The sequence below is a fragment of the Amphiura filiformis genome, chromosome 6, assembly GCF_039555335.1.
Source record: "Amphiura filiformis chromosome 6, Afil_fr2py, whole genome shotgun sequence".
NCBI classification, from domain to species: domain Eukaryota; kingdom Metazoa; phylum Echinodermata; class Ophiuroidea; order Amphilepidida; family Amphiuridae; genus Amphiura; species Amphiura filiformis.
The window spans coordinates 33,178,246-33,205,853 of record NC_092633.1 but is presented as its reverse complement, the minus strand read 5'-3'; the positions used below and the strand labels follow the sequence as shown (position 1 = coordinate 33,205,853).

Sequence of the window (27,608 nt, the reverse complement as noted above, 5' to 3'; positions counted from 1 at the left end):
GTAGTACCCCCTTAAAGTTCCCAAATCATAATATTTGATTGACAGAGATTATAAATAATCCCACCCATGTATTGAGCTCAAAACCTTTGCCATATCCACTAGCACAGAAGCACTTTGATTACTGTGGATACTCAACAAATTCTGTTCACAAGTTGTCTTGATTGTATTGTATGGCATATACTTACCATCAAACCACTTAATTGCAGCCTCTGCTGTTGGAGGGTCATCGTATGTCACTGTGGCCTCTCCTTTAGGTTCACCTGATATCTTATCCTTGTAGATCCAGATCTTTGGTTTGTTTAACCTCTTGTCGGTCTGAAAATTAACATGCCCACAAATTTAGTTTCATAAATCCAGCTTTCAGATTTGGAAGTTTGGACTACATAATTTTAATTTTTTTAAGCGGAGGGAAAGTAAAGCAAGAAAAAGACACAGAAGTGAAGCAGTTACGAACCACCGACCCCTCAGGTGTGCTTTGTGCTGTTATTTTGTGGTATTTACCAGTGTTAAGATTTAAGACAGATTTGCTTTAGAAGTTTAGCCACATATTTGCTCACCGATGAGCTTTAGATTCGGGGCTAGAGACCGTTTCGGTTTCATTGAAGCATGACACCGTGTAAAGCAATGGAAGTTCAGAAGTAAGCACAGCCGATCACATCAAAAATGTTGCTAAAATTGCACTTCCAACTAAATTTTAGATTGTTCAAAATAGGCAATCATTACTCAAAATCCAAATTTCAATATTAACAAAATAAATAAAATAGCAATATACAAGCATCGAATGTGTAACATCATGTCCAAATTTGAAGCTAGAGTTCTTGAGTAAAGAAAGATGGACCCCCACATGCAAACCTCAAATTCTAAGCAGCTCTACATACTGCTAAATTACAACTTCCCACAGTCAATAATTTGTCGATTTTGTTGAGCTGTTCTTACTTTGATCACGCCAATTGCTCCAAAGAAGTCTACTACATTCTGATCATTTACATTCTGTCCCATACCGCTGATGAAGATAGTGTCTTCTTGTAGCTGGTAGCCACCACTGTCACGTTGGTCTGAAACAAAACAGGAATAATTGTCATTGAACAGGTGGAGATTCATTCTTCTAAACAGCTACAAAGTTGTGTATATTTTACCTTTTGAAGGGGCATTTCATGATTCACAGCCTCAACCCCCCCCCCCCAAAAAAAAACTTTCCTCAAAAATGGTTAAGATGTTTATACCACTTTGAACTTCTGGCTACATAATGTTTATGTACAAAAATTCAATCAATCACATTCTGTATGATGAAAACAACTAATTTGTGTAAAATCTTTCTCAATATTGCCAAATTAGTCGCGCAGGGCAGTTTCAAAGATCATCAAAACATAGTAGGCAAAGCAATTATTTCAACAGCTTGATTGATACTTAAAGCCATGTTGTAACATTTCCATAAAAATAGATTTTCCCCCACAAAATGTTAAGATTTCACTGTCAGAGATGTCCCATTTTAATTTTGATCTGAACAGATTAGGTAAAACCAAAGACTTGTTTTTTAATACTGGTGCATAGCATACATCGCCAATGTCACTTTGTCGATTGTGACCGTTTCTGACAGTGTTTGGTCCTTTTGATGTGTTATGACCTACCCACACGCCATGTACTACAATGTACACGTTCAACTAATATTTCGGTCATAAATGAAATGACATACTCGGTTGCATTATATAAAACCTCACATTTTATCACAACTGCAACACTTTGAGCCTTGATTTTTCAGGGTATGTAAATTTACTTAATTACCACATTACAACCATGTTATCAAAATTTTTAAACAACATTGAGGGCATCCTCCTCAGCAAATGTTGCAATATGGCTTTTATCAGTTGCATGCAAGATTTTCGATTACCACTAATAACAATGATGCTGACCAGTTCAGTTGTTTGCAAAGAAGCATTTCTGTGTTCAAAATGAACAATTTTGATTCATAATGACTGATGCATGTCTTTGACAGAATAGAATAGTATATTCTAAGTTTACATGGCAAGCTGTCTCTGTGATATGTCCATGACAACAATTCACATGTCTCAATTCTCCAAAGATAATGAAGTAAAGATGCGACTCATACATGGCATATGCTTCACCCTAGAAGGGTGTCGGACAATATGATACACAATTGGGACCAGAATTCTCCAAAAACTGAACTTTGCGCACAGTAAAATACTGCAAACTCTGTCAAATTTACTCGAAACAAATGAACTGGTTAGTACCATCTCAAATGCAAATCAAAAGTCTCTTACCTCCACGTGTGTCATCTGTGGAAGCAAATAAGAAAGAATAGAGTGTTAGTTTCTAATTGAATGAACTATGTGAACAGGGACAAGTGCAGCAATAAAGTAAGGATAATACACATTGTACATTATCTGCTGTATCTCTGGTCTTAGATCTATCACTTGAATACACCATTGTTGATGTAAAATGAAACTGTTGCTCTCTCACTGATATTATCCGATATGTTCTTACTTGAAATTTAGTTAGATCAGTTAGACCTGGTGTTATTTATTTTGCTTAAAATATCCTTCCTTTAAATTAATCAAGCGATTTATTATCATTATACACAATGATGTCAACAAGTTAAAACTAAAACCAGATGACATGGGGCAGATGTACAAAAAAACATTACCATGCCCGTAAATAGAATACCATGAAATGCTTCAAACTATGACTGGTACCAAGCAAGATGATGTAGATTTTTACTTAAAAATATGGACATTTTGTTGTTGTTGTTTTCTCCAAGAAATTTAGATTTATAAACCAATTAACAAAATTTCCCTCAAAATTTGGCAGTTTTACAACTTTGAAATCAAATACCGGTCTGTCAGAGCATTTTCTACAAAGAACCAGTAACACATATTAAACAAAATGGAAGATGGTAGTTATATTTTGAAAGCATTCTGATATTCTACAGCTAATTTCACATGTAATATCTTTATCAGATAGTATTTCAACATTAGTTATAACAAAGTTGTGTTCTTCCTTCCTAATGAAGCATAGCATGTTACACAGTAAGAGTAGCTCTAGCATCCTCATAAATAGCACAAGCAGTTGAATGGATTAAATGATTTTCCACCAAGAATATTATCCCAAAGACACACATTGATCATTTCATCCACTCAACTTGGCATCATATGTCTGCTTGTGTTATTGATCAGTATGCAAAGATGTTGAAGAGAAGCAATAATTATAACATTTTAAACCAGTGTATAGCAGGAAATATTGCAGCTCCTTGGTAGATAGCAATCCTGTGGATAAAATTATGATTATTTAGATTTCTCCCGATTCAATTAATAATTGGGCAGGTGCACCTATGCACACTAAGACTCAACACAATTAATAACATCATACCACCCTTTTCTAGTTATTCTATTTTGTATTATACCAAGTAGAATTTGCAAACCCAAGACGGAAGTCGCACTTTAAGATATCAAATTTATAGCACTGTACCAACTCATTTCAGTTGTTTTCAGCTTGATGATAAAACCAGGTATGATGATACACACAATTTGTCTGATAATAAACAAGCCAGTCATGCATGTCATTGAACATGAAATGCGTATTGGCTGATATAATAATTAAAAGAATTCACTACTTGAATTTCCCAGAGAAAATATACTGCTTGATATTTCTTGCTTTTAACACACTAGAATTATGTTATAATGTTCCACTATGTTTCGATGTGTTGTCAATTTCTAACCATTTAAATATGCTTCTGTTATATTCCCCATTGTAATCATTTTCACTTATTGACTTTGCAATAATCTAGCAATTGCATTCCTTTCATTACACTTTTCTTAAATTTCCCCATATATTTTAGACATTTACAGATCTTTACTTCCAATATTTTCCTTTGTATTAATGTGTGCATACATCTTTTTCCTCTCCTTTTGTGTGAGATTGAGAACCTTTTCATTTATAAATATTTTGCTCTAGTCTGAAAAGATGTTTGAGAGACTGGCACTCGACCAGGTTGTTCTTATGAAATACATATTTCCAGGAATGAGTCTTATGTATACCGGTATATTTAAAACTTTCTCCCATTTCCTCCAGAAGAAAAAAGAAACATTATCAATCATTTCCACTACCATTGGTGATTAAATCCCAAAGGAAATGTGTTTCCCATTCAATTTTTACACCTTACAATTTTACAGACTTAAAACACAGCCTTTACATAATTAATTCAAGATATTGAGGTCTACCTTGAACCACTAGTGAATTGATGTTTCTCCTTATACTATTTACAAAATTATGCATTCTGATATGCAATTTTAATTGATAGTACTTCGCAGATGTGATACTAACTTTGAAGCTAGAGCAAACCAGACCATTTTCCAACATTTTGTTTTCGCCCTGTACTGCGGTTACACTTCACCTAACATATTTACGTAACTCACTGCTTGCTCCATATTTTCTGGCAACTTATTGCCGACAGAAAATATACTAAGTACTCATTGTCCACAACTGAATTCCACTCTTGATATTTTGCCTCGTTACAATGGCAGACCTAGAATTACATTTTGATACACTTTGTTTTAATTTTTTAAATTTTACCATAAGAGCAAAATCTTTTTCACCTTGTGTTATGTCACATTTTTCATTTAGCTATTATCACTTTTATGATCATTTACTTGATATGATTTAGTAATAGCTGTTATTGTATACCTTTTGCCCGATTTGAAGATCTAGATTTCTCACTTGAGTTGCCACATGTATTTTATGTTCATCACACAATCCAGGGGGTGGGGTTAAGACAGCAAAGAGTTTAATTGTACCACTACCTGCTCATTCGAGCCAAGATCTAGGACCTGAGTATTTTTTTATACTTAACCATAAGACACCCGGGGCTGTACAGAGCTATACTGTTAAGTACAATGCCCTTTGTGACACACCTAGCATTTACACTTGAGCTACAAGCCCGAAATAGAGTTTAAAATGATTGTGCGAATATACAAAAAACTACACCTTTTGATCGTCACTATTGCTAAGTACCTCTTCACATATATGTTTAAGCGCTTAGCTGATCTGCATACAGCACGCTACCCATATCCCAAACTGTTGAACCAATAAATCAGGACCTGCAATATGCAACTTCTTTGATTATCCTGTGTTAAGTATTTCATCGCAAAACTGAGAAATGGAGAGCAGTTATGTGCATCACACTTACGACATTGTGAGAGCAATGAATACCGTTGACATTAAACTTTTTTATACCATGACAGTTTGGAATATTGATGACTATAGCTAAAAGCATAATTAACCTGTATATGTTTATACTATTTTTATGTTCACACAATTTTCCGTTTATAACAAATTGTTAACCGAGAGGCTGGAGTGGCATACTTATACCACAACTAAAACACCACTAGTTCCACAGCTGTCATTTACACAGAGGATACAGGCCTTTGTGTGGTTTAACATAATCCCACATGAGAAAATAAGACACTGAGCTTCATTTTAACAATACCAGACACTTCCTCTTTAAGACAAGACGTTAAATATTCTGAAAAAAACTTTCAAGAGTACTAATTGTTAACAAGTTGATTGAATACCTGTTGTGTTATGCATTTATTGTGCAGGTATATAAAGACTTGGCACCTTGCTTCCTCTTACCCTGAGATATCTACAAATATTGAAAGCAGTATGCCACATTCAAGTTTAATGTTGGAAGTCAATTTGTAAAATGTCAGTTGCCAACATTCAGCATTATTGTTTGCCAAATCAATTTTACCTCAATAATACTGGTCTCAACCTTTCGCACTTAGGACACAAAATTGTTAGCCTGCTCTAATTAAAAAATTGTTGAGGAAGGGACAATGTTAACATCAGCAATGATATTGAAATGAACATTGAGGCATATTGCTCAAGAAAATGATAGTTTCCGAAAATTGATATTTCTAATAAATCCTTGAAAAAATGTAAACCATGTGCATATTCTTGACTTGCTTATTGTATTGCACAAGTGGATAAGACATGTTATGAGAATCAATGTATGTAAAAAAAAAAGTTACTTTTAACCAACATTCCACTGTTCTTATTGTACACTTAATTATAGCAGCGCACATTATGTATGTTAGCTGAGCGGCAGCACCCCTCTTTGAAATGCTAAATATATAGCAAGGTAGTACGCAAATGTAACATTGGAGAGTTTTTTGTAGCTTTGGTTGACTTGTACAAACTTTTGTGTTCTTGACTAACTTTTTGCAAGTTAAGAACCAAAAACATAATGATGTATGAAGTTCATATTCTTAAAAAAAACACCCTTTTTTCATAAAAAGCGATATTTATAAATTGAGGAAAAGTTCAAATTTTCTTTAAAAATACTGTGATGCCCAGGTGTGCCCTTGTTTGGGGTTAACAAAACACACTTTTGGGTGCTTGACTACTGACTGCAAATTTAACCATAGAATCTTACTAGCACTTAATAATAGTTTTGCATTGGGGTTATACTTTTCTTCAAGGTTATTTAGTTATAAACATTTCATATATGAAACTTTGAACACAATGGGCTGAAAAAGTTATATCATAACAATGACCCATGCTTTGGAAGGGGGAATCAAACTTTCTTATTTAACAGACAATACAATTTCCGGGTTCCCCAAGGATTTACAACTTAAAGAGTAAGAACCATTATCTACAAATAAACCCACATGGCAAGTATTGGAAAACAAACCACGACGGCATTTAGCACCAATTCCTACAATTTCACTTCAACATCCCATATTTGTGAATTATATGCACCACACAAAACCTACACTTTCCCATTTTGTGCCTATTTATCTTTCATTATTAATACAACATTCTTAAGACATACATAATTATGTATAGCCTCCAATATCTGTAAACCGAACTTGCCTAAAATGCCTGACTTTTCAGTGAAAATCTAAACCACATGATCTAAATGATCATGTGGTTTAGACTAGGTAACTTTTTACTTCTTGATTTTTAATTGCTAAATTTGGTTTCCTGCAAGTTCCATAATGTTGATTCAATTTTGTTTGCTTATTATATTAAGCACTTCTGGTTATTGTTAGTAAGAAAATAAAAATAAAATGAATTGATATACACTACCAAATTCCTGTTGCCTCCAGAGGAACACTGGAGTGCTACTCAGCTACTTCATTGGTACCTATGGGGTTGGCAGCAATAGGAATCTAGTAGTGTATAAGGCTGCCAATTGTGTATTACTCATATTGCAGTATATTTTAACATATTATGCAGTATTGCAGTAGTACAAAATGAAATTTGATGAGAGGTCCATTTTTTCTGAACACAAGGAGAGAAATGGTCTAGGAAACGGTGCAACAGGATGCAATAATTTTGTAAGGGGCAAAAATGAAACTGACATGGTCATATCTTGTTATTCAGGTCAGATGCTCTTGAGAACAAAGTGAATATTTAATATTAAACAGTTTCTACTTCGAAACTTACGATGTTTCTGTTAAGTTTTGAAATTTATTAACACTGGACCCATGAAATATGTACACATGGACAGCCTTTATAGTTAGCTGCTTCCTGGTACATCTGCAATTTTATAACCTGTGGAATAAATATTACATGTTACCACTGGTGCAGGATTAAGACACACACTTACCACCAATTCATAAGCTTTTCTCCCTTTTTGTTTTGTTTTCCCTCAATTTGATTCATAAAAAACTTTGTTTCAAATCAGTTGATAGCCAAGCATTACCTTGTAATATTTTTGATACATTTTTCCCACCTTCATAAATCATAAAATAGAAGTACCTGAATCTCTTAAAAAGCATTGTAAAGTTGTGAACTCGAACAGTTGTTTTTTCTCTGCAAAATACCAAAACACTCGAGAGCATTATAAATGAAAATTTGCTTGTTCACATTACCCATAATGCTCTTGGAAATCCGTTTGCTGTGCTTTGTATAATGGAATCCAGATGTTGAGCAAAAAATTTCTGTCAAACCTTACCCACACTAGCATACACTTAAAACTCGCACTTAACATACACCACCCTCCTATTGCACGAGAATATGTGGATTGTGATATGCACAGAAATAAACACCACAGAAGAAAAGCACCAACCCACCATTGATGTGGAGGAAGGCCCACTTACCACCAAATTTATTGAAGCCACCTCTGCCGCCACCACGGTCACTAGAAAGGAATTAGTAGTATAGTATGTGACTTTGCTGCTTAGGAATCAGGTGGAGCTAGGTTGCTCCCCTGACTCACTGTAAGCTAACAATATCCCCACTGGAAGGAACGTCTCTTTGCTGTTTTGCTCACTTTTCCCCATAGACTTGGCTTTGTCTCTTTCGTGATGTTTACCAACACTTCTTTTACAATACCCTGCTTTTGGGTGTAAAAAGCAAGCACATAGCATACATACATTGGTTTCTTAACACTACCTCATTAAAAAAAAATTACTAGTTTGCTACTTGAGAATAATACACTACTTGATTTGGTTTTACTACTTGGTATCACATCACCGAACCACCTTACTCTATCAAAGAGTTGGACATGGACACTTAATTTTACAGTTTTAAACAATTTGCTGAAAATTACATAATCTATTTTGTAAATTTGTGATTAGTCCTTGTTTTCTTGCACTGCACTCAATATCAACATCAAATGAAATACACCACTAATTTGTTAAGTTGTCATCTTTAACAGTACAGTATCACAATTTCAAAGATCGCCAATCATACACACAATGACATCACAATGAAGTGTACATATGTAATAACTTCTAGATTACAGATGATAACACAGGCCAAGATGATGCGCAAATTGTAGCTTATAATATTGTACAAATAGAAAATGGGGCCAAGTTGGAGGAATAACACATTACAGTGCATGTGTTATTACTGTGCAGCAACTGCACTGATGGACTACTGTATCATAAATGATGTATCATGCCACCAATGTGAAGTCACAACGTTACCTTGCATAAAATCCAACAACCTTAACTTTTGACCTCAGACGACCCCCGACAACCTTGTAGTATAATTTAGTACTTAGAGTGGTTAACATTTTCATTTGACCTCGTACCTTGAAAAATCATGGAGGGCCAACACTAAGTAGAAAGTAGTTGCATTAACAAGACAGCTGATGTTAAGGACTATGAGTAAAGTCGGAAACAACAGCTGGATGATGTGTCGCAGAGTACTAGGACCTTACCAAACAATTTTACTAAGTCTTTGGTACAGCCCTATTTAGCGCTAGAAGATATAGTACCACTGATAAATACATATCAATTATCCCAACTTACTTACACCCAGTTTGCTACATTTTAAAATTTCTCATGTTACAAGATGGATCAAGTTGCTCAAATTCACCCTCCTTTATTGGACCATATATAAAGTTCTAATACCGTGTTCAAACCTTGTTGTGTTTATGTGCTGTTGTTTCTTTGTTACGATTTTGATTTTTTGTTGGCATGGAGTACCTTTAGGAACAATTTCAGTTGCCTCAGGAACCCGACTTCATGATGATATCAGACTTCATGTAATGACAGCACCTGACCCCATTGATTTCTTACTGACATTTGAGCCACATAGGTCAAGGGTCATGGTCCCCAGGGCCTTAATGTAGGCTAGTAAGCAACAGCAACCTTTGGATGTTGAATATTGAAAGAAGTGAAATTCATGAGCCTCCATTAGTCCATTATATTGCTACAAATTGAGCATCCCAATAGTTTAAAGCAATACATCCAGTAGCTTAGTTTTGAATGCATCTTGCAAGGATAAGAATCAAAGGTCACACAATGCAACCAGTTATTCATGGGTGTGTAGTTCAACATATCCTCACATGGTACTTTAAATATTACCATATGAACTTTGATATGATGCAGGCAAAGGATAACTGGGTACATGTAGAAAACAAATAACGTCATGAGCTATGAGAAGAATAAGTAGACAAGAATTTTAGATTAAAGAAGAGTTGCCAAGTGCTTTGACTGGCAGAATGTATAGCTTCTAGATTTTAAGTGAGGGACAAGTTGATGGACATATTTATTGCTAGTAGCCTGATGAGGTGAGGTATTAAACATTTTCTTTTCCATACTCATAGACAAATTGGTAGTGACCCATGTCAATGCCTGTTCTACAGTTCTCTTTCCTTTCCTTGGCCTGGTAGTGATATGTTTCTACTGAGCTCACTAAAGTTTCTTTCACTTGTGATATTCCTTATTCCTGTACCTTCTTTTACATCCATCAGTTGACTAATATGTCGTATTAAAAAGTAAGACTGAGATTACTCTTGAAACATCTTGAACTTCTTGCACATAAACTTTGCAGACTTTTAAGATAAGGCATTTGATGTTCATCTATACTCCTACATGTACTGATGTTACAGAGTCAGCCTCTTCATCCATGTCTGAAAATAGTTTTGAGATCCCATGTCCTCCAAAAGTATGTAGTACCCCCGGCCCCAGGGCATGGTTGTCAATTCATGACTGTCCAAACAGGCTTTTCCCTGGTTCCTCATTTTCCTCCTGCATTTAAAATCATTCTCGTCCAGTCTCATCGGATTCTCCTTGGTTTTTTTTTTATAGCTGCATGTCCTTCACTACAGCACCGTAAGATCCATTTATTGAATCAGTCATCACTGATTATAAATCCCCATATTTGTTTCTATTCGATTCTTGCTTCCTTTTTGATTGAGATTACATTGAATGGTACATTGAATGGGATGCAGTCAGTGATGGTACCTTCTTTGTTCTTTCAACATTATTTTTATCTTCCAAGTTCCATAACCATTTGGACCATCTCATTTTCCTTGATTACCTTTACTCGACATCAAAACTTTTTTCTAGTATTTTCCCCAGCGATAACATGCAAAGCTTACATGCTCTTGTAATTTCCAAATGTATATATTTTAAAGTTGTGTAAACATTATTTGCATAGTTAGCTCCAAAAGTGATAAATGACTTAACTAGTAGAACACCAAATGTATAACAGAACTTAAGATATGGTGTGCAGAAAGCCCATCATCACAAACCAACATATGTGTTTGTGTCATACTTATGGCCAATCTCTCACAATTCGAAATTTCAATTTATGATCACTCTTTACCTAGATGTTATTTTCAGACGTTTCAATGTCTTACAATAATATTATTTGTTATCATAATTACTTAACATAAAAAAATTCAAAAAATTTCCCAATGTACATAAAAAATTGCGACCTTTATATACAATAAACATAAAAAACATTCTGTATCGAGATATCAAAAGTTTTTTACATACGGATCACACATACATACGCTTTCATGGAACTAAAAGCGATTCCTCTCGAAATATGTACACATGTACACTTCTCTTTATGTTGTTTTTCTTTTACTCTACGTAAGTTTTACATAAATGACATGGCATAAATAATGGGTGTAATGTAGACATGCCAACTTTGAAATCCATTTTTCCATATTCAGAAGACCAAGAAACCGTATTTTGCACCCCAAAACCGTATTTTTAGGAATTTAAATTTTTAACTTTTCTATAAATCACACTTTGTGCATCTTGCCGCGATTCTTGCGCTCTAAATGTTTTTCCTACTATTTACAATAAAACTCCCAATTTAGCAGCGCATTTATCTTTAAAACAGTGTTTTCTTCCAGGTTTTTCCCATCTTTGGATGCCATTATCTACATTTTTTGGTGTCACACACGAACGAAAAATCAGCCATGCCACGCGACTTGTTTTGTTGTAAGCATGAATATCACTTGTGTTTGACTGGTACCACATCTTCCGGGTTCCTCTTGGTGCACAACATACTTTTCATTCGTGCAAAATCTTCAAGAAACCGTCCAAATTCCTATTTATAGCCGACACCTATGTTAGCAACATCGATGATATGCTGAAGCAAGACGAGGGTCAACCAAGTGAAGCTAATGCTATTATTATTATTGCGGTAGCTTTATTTTCGCATTACTTTTAGCAGCAGGCGCAAGAAAACCGTACGCCCATATTTTACTGTATTTTCCATACAAAATATAGCAAAACTGTAGTAGTTGGCATGTCTGGTAATGGGTACGAAATAATTACACAAATGTTTTACATTAGAGCAAATAGTACTTGACAATAAATTATAATATGCCCCATAAATTTATGCTTCCCTTTATCTAATGCAATTTGTACCACCATCAATTCCAATTTCCAAAACTTTCTATTTTACTATTAATATTATTTTGTTACTTTCCTATGGTCTTAACTTAAATCATACATTAACTACTCTACATCCTTGGTAGCTGAAACAAAGAAACTTTTGACACAGAATACTGTTCAGCATTAAACACATAAAATATCAGAATAAGTAAGCATGCATTTGTAATTTACTCAGTTTCCCATCAACCTTTTAATATCCAATTATATTCTGATATAAAAAAATAATAAAAATACAATTTCAATTTGTTTGTTTTCCCGTAGTTTATAAACACAGATTTATTTTAATTGGGAACCTGTGGTTAGCATAAATCTACGAAGGCACATGCAGAAATTTGTTTGCCACTATTACAGGGCTTCACACAAGCTTTCAAAAAAATATAGGGCTAAAAATAGGGCATTCTGAGAGAATAAAATTATGTAAATGGACAAATGTAGAGCTAAAGTGATAACAAATTTGAAAGAACATCTATAGCAGGCATTCATGTGCACACCCACTCATCAGTCTACAAGCAGCAATAATAAGCTTTGATTAGGTACCAGGCTGACCACAGGATTTCTAATGATTGCTTTGTGTGCAAGTATTTGCTTTTACCTTTTGTTGTGTTATTACCCCATTAGATGTTGCATCACATTTTCCCCATTTTTACTTTTCTCCATTACAAGTGTGACACAGTTGTATACTTTTGGGTCCATCCTTTGGTTCACTGCTGGTCAGTTGGAACAGATACCCACCTCCCACTCAATTTGATGTTTTGCAAAGTAGACAAGATTCCATGATTGTTCTATAGCAGCTAACACGTTTGTAGTTTTGTTACCATCAAAAAAACAGTGAAATCTTTTTACTTGAGGAAATGGCTCCATGGGGCAATTTTGCCAAAACATCTAGGGATTGTGGGCATTAGGAAGGTCTGAATGGTGTAGGAGAGGGTACAAGTAAATGTAGGAAATATAGGGATGTGTGAAGCCCTGCAATTATAAAGGGGTTATATCGTAAGTGGCATTTGATATGTAGACTTTCTCAAAACCAATAACCACATCTTTTCAAGTTGCAACATAAAGATGTAAAAATACCAGCATTTAATTGAAGTTCAAAATCCCATATCCTGCAAATATTTTGTCACTTCCATTACCATATTTGCACCATTCCAATGGCTATTGTGACTATATAAGTCAAATAAATTATGTACTTACTACAATGGTGAATAAAAAAAACTTTCCTCATGCTCTTCAAAACATAGATGATTTGAATACCAAAGTTCACTAGCACCAGTATTTAAATCTATCCCCATTCTATTAAATTCACACAAGTGCTGCATGTGCTTGTTTCTTTGTTTAAGTTTTAAATGGAACAGATGGAGATTGAAAAAATATAATTTCTCTTCCCAGAAGGTCAAATTATTATTTGTTTAAAAACAATTTCTCACCTGAATCCACCTCCACGGCCACCTCCGCGACCTCTGTAACCACCACCACCACCACCATCACGTCCGCCTGAATCACCACCATAACCACCGCCTCCTGTAAAACCATTAATCAACAACTTAAAATTACACACTGCTTAAAATTTATTTACTAATGATAAAACTGATCTTCCAAAATAAGCCAAACTACATTAGCTTACATACTAAATTAATGCAAATTGATCAAAGGTCAATATTATATAAGAATTGAAACATGCCAAGGCAATGAAAAGTGTCTTTTTGTTATCGCCCAAGTATGTTAGTTGTCCGAATGAAGTATTTATCACATGCCGTTCCCCCAACCTCTTTTAAGCCACCATGAATTGCTCATTCATGACTTTACAATAAAACTGAATCAGTAAATCGGGAAATCTAAGAAGCTTGATGGCAGAGTTGCCATGATATGAGAAGCAAACAATATTAATATACCTGAGCGGCCTCCATAGCCACCACCACCACCTCCACCACCACCGCCGCCACCTCCTCCAGATTGGTATCCACCACCACTTCCACCTCCACCTGTTAACAGACACCCGAATTAAGAGTTTAAAAAGAACACTACTTCCCTCTCACCGACACTTTTTTGTATCAAGTTCAAGTTCCCTCACATGGATTTAAATACTATGATCAGCTCGTAATAGGTGAGAATTATTCGATTTTTGTGATTGCACATTTGCGCAAGTCAATAAAGTCTCAACTTACGCTTGTGTTAATTCACAAAAGCGTGCATCAGTCACACAATACGCAGAGCACAGTTCGCGTCCCATCTAGCTGTGTGTACACCATTTTATATTAATCCACGATGTTATGAGTCCCCCTATTATGAGCTGATCAGAGTATAAGCAAGCAAAATACATGATAATTGAAACGCATTGCATAAATTTTTACAAAATTCTTTATAATCTTTTCTCACGCTTCAAGGAAAGAAATTCATGGAGGATAGATCTATTATAAAGATATTGTCAACTTACTCTGTGCAGGAGGTGGTTGGCTGTATCCGCCGCCACCTTTGAGAGAAAAAAAAGAAACAAAGACTCTTAATTACTTCCAGAATGAAACCCAGATATGATACCCTAGTCCACAGGAGTTTCTTCTTCACTTCACTACTATAAATTTAGATATAGCTACAAGAAAATCATTGATCAAGACATGTCATAAGTTTTGTTCTCTTTGCATCAATTTTCTGCAAGAGGAAAGTTGTGGAGTATGGCATAATACTAGAAGACATACACAAGAGAGCAATTTCATTTTGCAGGTGATGCTAGTTGGTTTACATCCTCCTTGATCAGAAATTTGTTTTACATAGAAATCACACCTGTTATCTCTTTGAAATAATCAAAGATATTATATAACTAAAGATTACTAACACACAATTGCACATACGTTAAAGAGGAAGCCCGCTTGACCAGTTGGCCACAGAGGAACTGACTTACACCTGTAGCTTTGATGTTAGACAGAACAAAATTTAAGTAATTCCCTAAGCAAACAAAAGCGGGGGCTTCCTCTTTAAGCTATGGTAAACCCACCATCTTAGTTTGTCGCTCATGGAGTGCAGATAATGTACCTCTGGCATTCATCGACAAGAGCCCAAAGTCGAATGATTTGCCTCAAAGCTTGAGCACTAAATATTTTGCATAGACAGCACTTAACATGTGTTTTTGGCACCTTCACTCTTGCCGGTTAGAAAGGATTGCATACACATCGCTTGGTGCATGTTTTTGGCACAGCGTGTTACACACAGAACGCAAACAACCACACACTCAAGGTTTACCAGGCACATAGTGAAATAATCCAGAAATACATTAAGTTACCTCCATGAGCGAAACACAAACATGGCAGAGTTGGTACTCTTTGACTCTACCTCGCTGGAAATAAGTTACATGTGTTAGCATTAATATTTTCAAATGAAATTGCTCTCTGCTGACTGCCCACACTAGCTATCCAACTCGCTAACTAATATGTGCATCACATGCACACAAAAGTCAATACAATGTGCTTGCTTGCTCTAGTTTTCTGAAAGCAAGGATGAACATATAACAATGACAACCAACTCACTGTACGGGGTGGTGCTGGAATTATACCCTGCCGGTTGACTCTGACCGTACGAACCTGAAAGAAGAGAGCAACAAACAAAACATGTATCAAAACAACGTAACCCTCTGATTTGTTCTCCTATATCATTTCTTCGAAGAGGGCCCGATCATATTCTCTCTATTTCTGCTACATTGTTTGATGACTGGAAAGAAAGTGTCAAAATTTAAGTCAGAAATTCAACATTCTAAAAGTACAGATTTTAATCTAGCCTCGATGGAGAATATCTTCATCAACAGTCACAATTTCCCTCATACCACAATATCAAACTAGACCTACCCCAGTAATTTTTCTATGGTGACTAAACACTAGGGTTGGGATTTTCGGGTAATTTTGTCCCCGGGTACCCGTTTATTTTCCGGGCGGGTACCCGAAATTGCAACAAAAAAAAAAATTTTTAAGATTTTTTTTTCCCAGTTTTGTAGTGACCCTGGACCTAGATCTAAATGACCTAAAAGACCAAAAAAAAAAAAAAATACAAACTATCAATTTTCATATTAAAAACACAAAACATCACGTTTTTTTGTTTGTTTGTTTAGGTCAACCATGAATGATCCTAGCATTTAGGTCTAGGTCCAGGGACACTACAAAGCCGGAAAATAAATACTAGGATCATTTTTTTTGGTTGGAATTTCGGGTACTCGGGCATGGAATTTCCTGCCCGGGTACTACTAGGCTACCCGGTCGGGACTCGAATTCCCGGGACTCAGTCCCAACCTTACTAAACACAACTGTAGTCTTTTTTAAAATCCTGTTTTAGCCCTCCAAGGCGACCAAAAAAAGCCAAACTATACTACAGGCCCAGCTGACCCTGTTTTTGCATTTTGGGTTACATCTTTTGAACAGCATGCAATTAAAACCATTTTTTAATTCATTTTTTCCGTCAAAATATGTTTGCAACAAATGGTTATTTTTTTAACACTTTATGAGATTTAGCCCCTTTCTGAAAAAAAAATTATGACCGGCCAATCCTACTTGGCAAGATGTACTATCCATCAGCAGCATGGGGTGATAGTGATGAAATGCATCTCAATGAACAGAGCATATCTTGCAAAATATATTTAGTTTTGGACTATTATTGACCCATGTTTAACCAGTCTATTCTCAAAGGGAACCTGTACAAAGAAATGCAAGTGTCATTGGATTAAATAAGGCAATATATTTTGTTGCAAAGGATTGTGAGAATCAATGCTAATAAATAAATGGGGGGGGGGGGGGATTGATCAGTAGATCTCTTTGCAACCAATTCATAATGGTCTGAAGAGTTACTAAGCTGCTTGTCCATTTGACCTAACCTAGGGTACAAGTGTACATACTACATGTAAGGAAGAAGAAAGCAGATTTAGAGCTACATGTATACAATAAATTAGCTAATGCAAAGCAACTAATGATATTAGAAAGACCTAGATGCGAATTGTATTCCCAATACCAGGGGTTCTCAACAGGCGGCCCGCAAGTGTATTTCAAACTGCCGAGAACCCTTGCCCAATACCATGGACACATATCCCGACTGCCACAGAGCAGCCTTCCCTGGCCTGGTTTCAAAACAAATATCGGTCTATTACTAACTAGCCAACAATATCCTCAGCCCAAGGAAGCAGCACTTCAGCATCTCAGTTTGTGTTGCAAGAGTGGTTGGAATTATGTGCATTATCATCAGAATGAAATCATCAGAATGTATTTATACAGATTCTGACAAAGAAAATGAAGAAGCAGTTTGTACTCAAGTAACTCAACCATGATTGGCAAAAACTGACCCCTGATACTGGGAGTATCACAACAATTCACACAGGAAGAGTCAAGTGGGAGAAAATCAGCATCCTATCATAATCTACAGCAATTTCCAATTAGTGGCAAATATACGTTCACAGATACATGTTTATGCATGGATCCATTTCCTTCTGGGCATAGCTATATTGATAGTTTGTGTTAGCAGTTTGTGTTAGCAGTTAGTGTTAGCATGATAAGAAATTCTGAGATGCAAAAATTCATAGAGTAAATCTTCAAACACATAATATGAGTACATTTTTAGCCCTTTGTTATGTAGGGCATAAGAGTTTGGCATAGCAGAGCTGTATGACTTGCAAAATTGTTGTGCCCTAATAATGGATAATTAGGTATTCGGGTACCGGTATCCGATGGAATTCTCGGGCAGATTTCATACAGGCGAAATGGCAGTTGCAAACTATGGAAGAGTGACTTTTCTGGCAACTCGTAACTAGAATTCTGACCCAGGTAAGCTTGGAACAGATCTTACAGATGGATACCCCAGGGTCAGAAATTTGGCGAGAATCCGAGAATCCATTCTCACAAAGATTCTTGTCAACAAATTGCAAGAATCTAAATGGAATGGATTCTTGTAAATATTTCAATTTATCATACAAAGTTATATGGCGAGAATCCATGGATTCTTACAAAATTCCACTGGGAGAATCCAAAAGGATTCTTGCACTTGGTTGCAAATTTCTGACCCTGTACCCGGTTTGTATCACAGCCTTTTATGACCAGAGTATGAACATTTTCAATTATTTGCAACCTTGAAGAAAATTTCATTCACATTACTATAACACATTCGATTCTAAAGAATCCCTACATACCTTGTGAAGCACCCTGTGATCCGTAGCTGCCTTGACCATAGCTCTGTCCACCAGCTGGAGGAGCACTTTGACCGTAGCTCCCTGACGGTGGTTGTTGGCCATAGCTACCAGCGGCTTGACCTGTGGATTGTGTTTGACCATAGCTAGGTGCACTTGTTGTCTGTCCACCATACCCGCTTGGTTGTGCTGTGGGCAAAAAGTCAAACCATAATACATAAAGGAATGTCATCTCTTCACTATAAATTAACTAGTTGGCTAGTTGTGAATGTGCAAAATTCTGTGTCAAAAATGTGATTTGAATGGGCATGCAACAGCAACAACTTTTATGTGTGTACATACTTAAATGCAGAATGTTCCTTTTACAAAGACGAAATTCAATCTATTTCTGGTTGGGGTTTAAAAAGGCCTACATTAAACTTTGCCCATATTAAAAATGAATTTGCCGATTTGCCAAGACGACGTACCATAGTAAAGTATCGAGTGACTTGAGTGATTAAGTGTTCCTTTACACACACAAAATTTTAAGCAAAGCTGTTGTCAGAAAGCATCAATTAATTTTACAACATCATGCCTGCTCCACTTACTTTGACCATATGTAGAATCTGTTGTGGCTGCTGCTTGACCATATGAGCTGTATGCAGGCTGTCTGCGGTGGCTGCTGGCTGGCCGTGCGTTTGAGCCGCACCCGCACCATTATTATAGCTTGTCTGACCACTCTGTGCTTGACTGTAGTCGTAACCTGTGGATGCTGGAGCTCCAGCTTGTGAACCATAAGCCGTCGTTTGCTGGAAAATAATGGGAAAGCACAGGACATCAAAATATGTTGCAATTGACACACTACAACATCGTATGAATCAAAGATGTTCTTCACAATCACATATAATAATACAGGGACTGAGTTTTGAAAAAACCTGGTGTGCTGTAAACTGCACACCTGGTTAAGCTGAGGTGTGCTTTTGGTGTGCTGCAAACTGCACACCTCAATAAGCCGAGGTGTGCTTTGTCTAAGTTGGTTCATTTTAAGCCAAAATTTGGCAATCACAACATCAGTGTTTCCTGCACACCTTGCACCAAATCTTTTCAACCATCGCGATGCCATCCCTAGTGACAGTAGCATACCCATAAACATGGGAGAGGTTCCAATCTTTAAAAGTCTTTAGTTTCACTGCGTTTGGCATTTTGTTACAGTAAAGCGACAATGTGAAATTCCCGGGTGAAATTAAAACTTTCAATGAATTCTATTCGCTCAGCCTGTCAGTACTCACGCAATTATAGCCCACGGCAAAGGCACATGTCCAAATTTTGTTATTATAATATATCGTGCTGTTGGTGGATGTCAACAAAGAGTAAACAACCTTGAAGACCGAATTAAAAAGACTAGTTTGCGTATGACATCCTGTCAACCAGACCAAAAATGCTGTACTGCGCAGGTCTGCAACCAATCACATCGCGCCTTTGCCTTGACGTCAGACGCAAAGTAGTCTTTTTAATTCGGTCTACAATTACGCACGAAAGGAAATCTCACTCATTGCTTAACAGCAACTGAGCGTTGAAATTTTACTTTGGAAATGTCACAGTCGCGGATACTTTATCAATCGGTCAAGGGTCACGTAATAGGGAAATACCCACGAAGGCGGTTGACTCGCTAATCTTCGACAGAATCCGGACGTAGTAAACTACAAACTTCATTCATAAAAGTGCATGTACAGTCGGCGAAAACATACGAAATTAGCGAGACGATGACATCATTCAGTCATGAATATTTAATCACCATTTTGCAACGAACGAAATGGACAATCTTACGACGTAAGACGATCATATTTTCGTTATTATTTAGCCTGATTGTTGTTGATTTGAAACATTTAATTCAACCAAAATTTAGGTGTGCGATTAATCGCACTTCTCAGCATAATTTTAGGCGTGCGATGGCGTGCGATCGCACTCGCACACCTCAAAACTCAGTCCCTAATAATATTCTTATAAACAAATTTGTAACGATGCAAGTTTCACTTCTGAAATGTTGGCACTTTGGCAAAGAACACTTTATTCGTTGATAGTTTGATCCAACTTCCATCATGATGTGACCTGCCATGGAAATGATAAAATATCATGGTTTGAATATGCAGTGAAAAACAACTTGTGCAACATTGAAATTCTCATCATTTTAATGGATCACATCTGGGCCCCATTTCACAAAACCTTGCAATTAATCTTTATGATTGATCAACCACACATAATCCCCTATTAAATCTATCGTAAGATTGATCGTTAAGTCTTTGTGAAACTGGCCCCAGATGGACCTACTATGTTAAATATTCACCTGTCCATATGATCCGTAAGCAGCTGCTGTGGCTGCTGGTTGAGCTGTTTGTGCTTGACCGTATCCAGCATTGGCACCATAGGCACCGTACCTGCAGGATAAACAGTAACAATAATATTAAGATTCTAGCAAGCAGTGGAAATGATGCCGAGAACAGGCTACCAATCAAAACCATATAATAGCAAATTGCGAAAATAAATGTTTTCATAAACCAGTATTATATGCTGGTATCCCAAGAAATAGAATTCTTTCATCTGCAGTTTTTAAGTCTTCAAAGTCACAGTTTAAGAAAATGGTCTTTCGGTTGTATACAGTGATCATTCTTGATAATAATAAATAAAAAGTAATAACTTTAAATGAACTTGTAAAACCACTGATGTTATTGTTTACTTTACCAGTATGCAGAAATATAAATGACAATCAAAAAACTTTCAGAAATTATGACTCTTATTTACAACACCAAAATAAAGTTGAAAAAAATAAAAATAACTTTTCCAGATTCCACATAGATCCTTTTGGCTCCTTGCTTTGGTTATCAAAAATCAATATATTTTAAATTGTACTGAATTTTTTCATGTTTTATGGACTGTACAACTAGCCTCGAAATAAGCAGGCACCCAGGAGCCATTTACCTAATTGTCATAACATTTTGGCTCCTGGTCCACACCAAAATCTTGTGAACCAGGCTCTACAATCTACATTTTTTTAAAGAATAGAATAGAATAGAGCCTGTTAGTTAAAGCGGGTTTTGTATTTTAAAAATTTGTACAATTAACATTTAAATTACTCTTAAGCTGGTTTCATACTTTCTGCCGCTTGACGCTTCATCATGCCGCTTGTACTTTTCTGCAAGCGGAGCGGCACACCGCTTATCTTGTGCCCTAGCAACTTCATGCTCATTGTGGGAGCAGAGTACAATGAAAGTCATGTTGATCAGTTAGAACTCTTACCCTTGCTGCTGGGCAGCACCCTGCTGAGCACCGTATGCTGCGTATTCTGCAAAGGAAAATAATAACAAAAAAAGAAAGGATAAGAAACACATACATAACTTAACACAAGACAACTCTTTCTCTTTGATTCAATCCAGCCACACATTACACCAGACACGACATGTTCATTTGAAAGCAAGGGCGGCAGAATACAAGCCGAAGCTGGAAAGATGGAGCGCACTCAACGGGATAATTTATAGAATTGATGCATACCAAACATGCCAAAAAGTAAAACAGTTCAGCATGTGAGCAGATTTCGTTAGCATGCAATGCATGAATGCATGTTTAGCAACTTATTATTATAAGGCTATAAGCTTTCTTCTCGGGTCTATTGCCAACCAAAAGTTGGATTTTTCAATGTATCACAGAGTGGTCGAAAAGGCTAGAGAAACTCATTGACATCGCCGACATGGCAATCCTGACTAACAGGGTTCGATTTAACTTGTGTCGTGGAGCAAAATGCTCCGCATTTTAGACAACCTGTTACACAAATATCAGCTTGTATTGCAATATTTTACAATGTAAACATATGCTAATATTATAAGAACATCACCTAAATAATATTTTTGCTAAAAATTGCTTATTAATATTTATGCAAGTAAATCGAACCTAGACTGCCTAACTGGCCTGTATCTCGTTTCGGCCAAAGTACGTCTGTAATACATACCTGTTTTTAATGACTTTGCAACAATGTTTCTATTGTCAGCAATAACAGCTTGCATTCACACTTTTGAGTTTATATGGTGAATTTTCGTACACATCATAAATAAGTGAAATCAGAATATCCTGAAAGGAATTTAGGTAACTTAATTCAATGACACTGACCTCGCAACAGCTAATGTTTTCATGTAAACATGGTGTCATTAGACATTTTTAGCCTACGTTTCGTATCCTACTATCGGATCGTTGAAACAACAAAACCTCAATCCCCTGCCTCATTCACGAATTCACTCACCTTCCTACACCACCAGTTGAAATAAAACTTCGAAACATCCCGTGTTATTCCTCAAAACTACATGCACCTTCATTAATAAAAATTGAAATCCTAGTAGAAATCCGTTATCGAAAATTGTTTGATATAAAACGCCACCAAAAGTAATTTTTCTGAAGAGAAGATACCGCGTGTCAAAATGGCGGCCGCAGTCGCATCCCCCAGCTTTGTATGTACCCAGGTCACGGTATGTCTACGTGACGAACAGTCAAGGTCAGAGAACAGCGCAACCTGTCTGCTGTCATGGCGTAATATAATGGCTCCACCCAATGAGCGGCGCTGTCAATCATCCTTATTGCCTTTGTCGAACAGACTTTTACGCAGGTAAGAGCTCACGCTGTCCTCACTTTTAGGATCGACGAGCGTCAGGCCGACACAATCTGGTTGTGTAGGAGACTATCATCGTGATGCCCACGTTGGAACCATTGGATTACGGAAGAAATATTCATACCAGGACTGAAGCAAATGTGGCCATTTCTACGTTTGTACCGGGCAAGTACCGGACATTTTTCAACACGGAGCTAGCGGAAAATACTGCAAATTCGGCACAGGTAAGCAAAGTGTTGTGGATCGCATTTTTAACTTTGACTAAACTGTTTCGAGTTAAGGCACGCTAAAAGTAGACCATTTCGGGGCTGTATTTGGTGTACATGTGGCGTTTTGAAAAGAGTAAAAAGCGACCACTTATTCGCTATTGCTGAAGTATACCCGCCGAATCATGTACCAATACACAAGGTATTGGTACATGAGATCAGGTATAAATCGAACCTACCAAAGCTATGACAATTAACCAGTGCTGTACGGTGCGACCATTTTAGGCGCATTGGCGACTAGATTTTTTCTGATACGACTAAACCTTCAATCCATGGCGCCAATGGCGACCAACTGCTGAAGCTTTTAATCGCCAGCAAATGCAAAACGCAAATTTATATGGATGACAATATAGGATAGGTCAAAAGTTTTGATTGTTTTTAAGCACTCAAGATGGCGTCAAAATCAAAATAAAGTAGGTATCCCAGGCACGCCTTAGTTAACACATTTGCTAGTCAGCGAAATTCGCCGAGACCGGGCTCAAACACAATGCATATTTACATAGAAATTTGAATTTTTTTCGAGGATAGGTCGGTGAAGGAAACCTACATAAATATGTTTTCTATACTTTACTTGACCCAAATATATGATTTTTATGGTGATAATCAAGTCGCACATGGAATTTTAGAGGATTTTGATAGCAGTTCCATTAAAAAAAAAAGCTGCTATCGCCATGAGATTAAGATCTAGAAACACCCCTAAATGCCGTTTTGGAGAATTTTGTTAGCAGAATCTTTTTGATGAAAGTCAATCTTTGACAAGATGTAACTTTGTTACGGAAAGTGCTATGACAAAAATGTTTTCAGTTTTGGCTTTCTTTACTCAAGGGCTTTAATTTGATATGTAAAATGATGCAGTTTGATGGCAAATTTGAATTCACCTAGCATACCTAAATAAAGCTTTTGGGAAACAAGAAGGATGACGATGAAACAATTAAATCAGGGAATCCAACAGCAGTTGATACTTTTAATGAACCTAGTAGAACCCGGAACTGGAAATGGAAGTACATAAGCCTAAAAAACTTAAAATTGTTTTTTACTTGGGAGCAAAATTTGGGCGCCTAAATTGATAAAGTTAGGAGCCATTGGCTCCTCAATCAGTTTTTGCACCGTACAGCACTGCAATTAACCTACTACTTTTTAAATCAAACTTTCTCAACACTCAACTTAAAGTTAAACTTGCTTTCAACTGTACAAACATACATGTACATGTACCTTTTATTCTGTCAAACAAGCTTTAATTATATTTTGTTCCAAAATTCATGTTTTTTAGCTATTTTTGATGTTGAGAGCTTTGAGCAAAACAGGTGATACCAGCTCCGCGAAGTTTTAGTACGAGGGCATGATGTACGCGCATTTTGACAGTAATTTCCGCTAGCTAATCATGCTTTTTCAAGCGCCATTGACATCTTTTTACTGCGTGATGCAATTCTGCATTTATTCAAGATGGTGAATTTCTCAAAAAACGTGATGTATTTTCGGAGAAAATTCCCATATTTCCTACAACTTTTTCACTCAAATCTGATTTAATCTTTTCATGTGACAGAAGTGATGCTGATTTTATAAACACATTTCTTCCTTGGATAATTTTAAAATTATTTTTCGAGTCAAAATAGACAAAAACTCCCGATGGAAAATGACCAAATCAAATGACTTTCTTTCACTTGTTTTCAAAAAGTTGTTTTGACCTTGTTTCATGGTTTTTTATTTACCCCATTCAATGCATAATTTCCCTCATTTATTGAAGCCCTGCCCTCCTTCCAATACATTAAACCTTGACTCCAAAGTGTTGACAACCTTTTGCATATTGGTGGTAACGTAAAAGTCAAAATCGCCCATGCACCAACACATGAACAGTCAATATAGACAATGTCAATGACCAAACATTTGCCAAAACAACAAAGAAATTTGAAATTGCCAAATTAAAACATAATTTCACAATAAATAATCACGTTTGGTGCGATTAAAAGTACCTGGTTTCATGGATATACAAAGCAGGAACTGAAAGGTACGGGTTAAAAGACCCCAAATGATTTTAAATCTCTATTTTATGGATTAAAATCTAGCCATCTGGCCCAATCAATTATGACGCCATCATGGCCATGCATACATTTCTCAAAATTCATCATGCATGCATGTTCACTACAAAACTCGCCACTTGAAACCGGCATATTAGGTGGTTTTAAATGATCTAAAATTCAACAAATTAGCTCAATGGAATGTCAAAAATTCAATTTCAGTAAACGTTTTAATCTTGTATTTAAAAAAAGCCATTATTACAGGTAAAAATGATCATAAACTTACGTGAATCTGCCATGATGTGTGTTCTGTTCTGATGAAAAATGGGCGACGCGTGCAAAAAATAGCATGCAAATGGTCACGTGACAATGGTGACGCGACGAGGCTTATTGTGACCACTAGAGGGCGACATTTCGTAATTTTTACAGTGGATTTTCTGCCGCAGTTTTTGAAGGTTTTCAATAGAAGTTCCAGTTTTTGTGGAACCTGCCTCACCAAAATCTGAATACGAGGAATGTCCTTCTGATATCAAATCATTTTGATTTTTTGAAATTCCCGATATAATATAAATTTTAGGTCAAATTGTTTAACAAAATTGACATTTTTGACCCAGCACAATACGTTTTGGACATCATTCGCAAAAGGTTTATAGAAAAGGCCGGGAGAAAAGGTTGCCAAAAAAAACGTTAAATGTCGGGTTTATAGGCCTAAGGCATATAAATGGTATAAATTGTTTTCATAAATTCAAAAACATTTGTTGATAACCTACTGCAAATATTCTAACAAAATGAGTGTTGTATTGTGTTTTCATAGAACTTTTAAAACGTTTTTTTAACTTTTATATAATCTCAGTGACATTTAATATTATTAAAACGTTTTTATCTAAACCAAAACCCAAAATATAACCTGTTTAAAACTTTTTTTAAACGTTTACGTGTTTGCCTGCCCTACACAGTCCTCAAAGCGGTAAACTTTATAATTCTAATGATATACCGTATACTTAAAGTGAATAGGCCTATAGCTGGGAGGAAAAGCCGACCATCCTTTAAAATTTTTGAACTTTCATAATTCGAAAGGTCAAAATTTTCAGAATGCAATTTGATGTGTTTGATGTGCTCTTATATATGTCCCACAAAAATACTGTGCAAACGTTGCTATCCAGCTCTATTCCGGTTCCTTAAAGCGGTATAGTATGTAGGCTTACAGCTGGGGTGAAAAGCCGACCGCGACCATCATAATATGAAAATGTTGACTTTTCGTGTTGAAGATATGAAGTTTTCCAACATTGTAGGTCTGGGAAACGTCATGTAAGCTCATGTAGGCCCACATCTTTTTAACTTCATGCCTATCTTCCATAAGGACAAGAAAAATAAATAACATGCAGGCCCGTATAGGCTATCGTCGCGTCCCTGCCCTCGCCGAATTGGAGATTTTGAAATATGTTTGTTATTTTCCTTATTTGCTCCCTTACTTTGTTTCTAAAATTGTTGCGATGAAAAGACATGCTAAAGAGAAGTGACCTGATATATTTGGATTTTGTGATCCTAGCATCCTCTTTTTATGAAATTTTTCAGTAGATATCCACGAAAAAAGCTTATTCCAGAACGAAATTCAAACTTGGTGATATTTTTGCTAAACGAATTAATCTGCAAGAAATTTTTGGTACATAAACATTATGTAGCCAAAGGTATCAAGTGGTATAAAAATCTCAACTTTTTTTGAGAAAAGTGGGGGGATGAGGCTGTGGATCACGAAATGCCCTTTTAAATGTCGTCCCTTCAATTCACATAAAAAAGAACACGTAAATGTTCCTTGTATTGACTAATTCCTTTTTTATACAGCGTGATACTGGTAGTCTACAGTATAACAAACATGATCCTGTAAATAAACTAATATGAAATGAACGATCCTATTTTTCTCATTATTAAAATTAGGAGTTCTAAATCGGTGTATTTCAGAAGATTTCACAGTTTTTGATGATTTCTTCGGAACGCCTAATGTTAATGAGAAAAATATGAGCTTTCACCTGATAGTGATAGGGCCTATCAAAATCTACATTTTCATGTGGAGGAGTGATGCTGTCAATCAGGTCACGGTTACTCTGCACTGATGAGAAGTTCTTGGTTATCATTTTGTAAAAACATTGCAAACCCCTTCTTCATGCTAGGGGTGATGGGGCTTTGAGGAAATAAAATTTTAGTTTTACACAAATGAATGGTAAATTTGTAACAACTTACTAACAAATAATAAGGGCCTTCACCAAATTTTGAAAAAATTAAAACATTAGGCTTATCAGAAGGACATTCCTCGTACAAGTTCGGTGGCACTGCGTACCCGGTACCCCCCCCCCCCCATTGATTTGAAAATTTAGAAAATCCAAA

General features: G+C 36.3%; 1 protein-coding gene and 1 long non-coding RNA gene across 9 annotated transcripts in view; one reads left to right on the top strand and one right to left on the bottom strand.

Annotated features, from left to right (window-relative positions):
• Positions 1–27,608, top strand: part of LOC140155304 (uncharacterized) — a 366,814-nt gene that overhangs the window by 13,295 nt on the left and 325,911 nt on the right. The gene's annotated exons all lie outside the window — the stretch shown is intronic.
• On the bottom strand, positions 181–25,620 carry LOC140155302 (uncharacterized). 8 transcript variants are annotated; one of them, XM_072178081.1, is made up of 13 exons: positions 25,513–25,620; positions 21,589–21,634; positions 20,639–20,729; positions 18,903–19,103; positions 18,319–18,504; positions 15,684–15,739; positions 14,602–14,632; positions 14,060–14,149; positions 13,595–13,688; positions 8,121–8,161; positions 2,280–2,294; positions 937–1,055; positions 181–315 (listed from the first exon to the last, which is right to left on the bottom strand). In XM_072178081.1, the coding sequence occupies exons 1-12, from the start codon at positions 25,523–25,525 to the stop codon at positions 984–986; spliced, it is 936 nt and encodes a 311-aa protein (XP_072034182.1). In that variant the 5' UTR covers positions 25,526–25,620; the 3' UTR covers positions 181–315; positions 937–983. The 8 variants fall into 8 exon arrangements, with proteins under 8 accessions (XP_072034182.1, XP_072034181.1, XP_072034184.1 ...); XM_072178080.1 differs by having other exon boundaries at positions 14,602–14,637; positions 15,686–15,739; XM_072178083.1 differs by lacking the exon at positions 15,684–15,739 and having other exon boundaries at positions 18,317–18,504.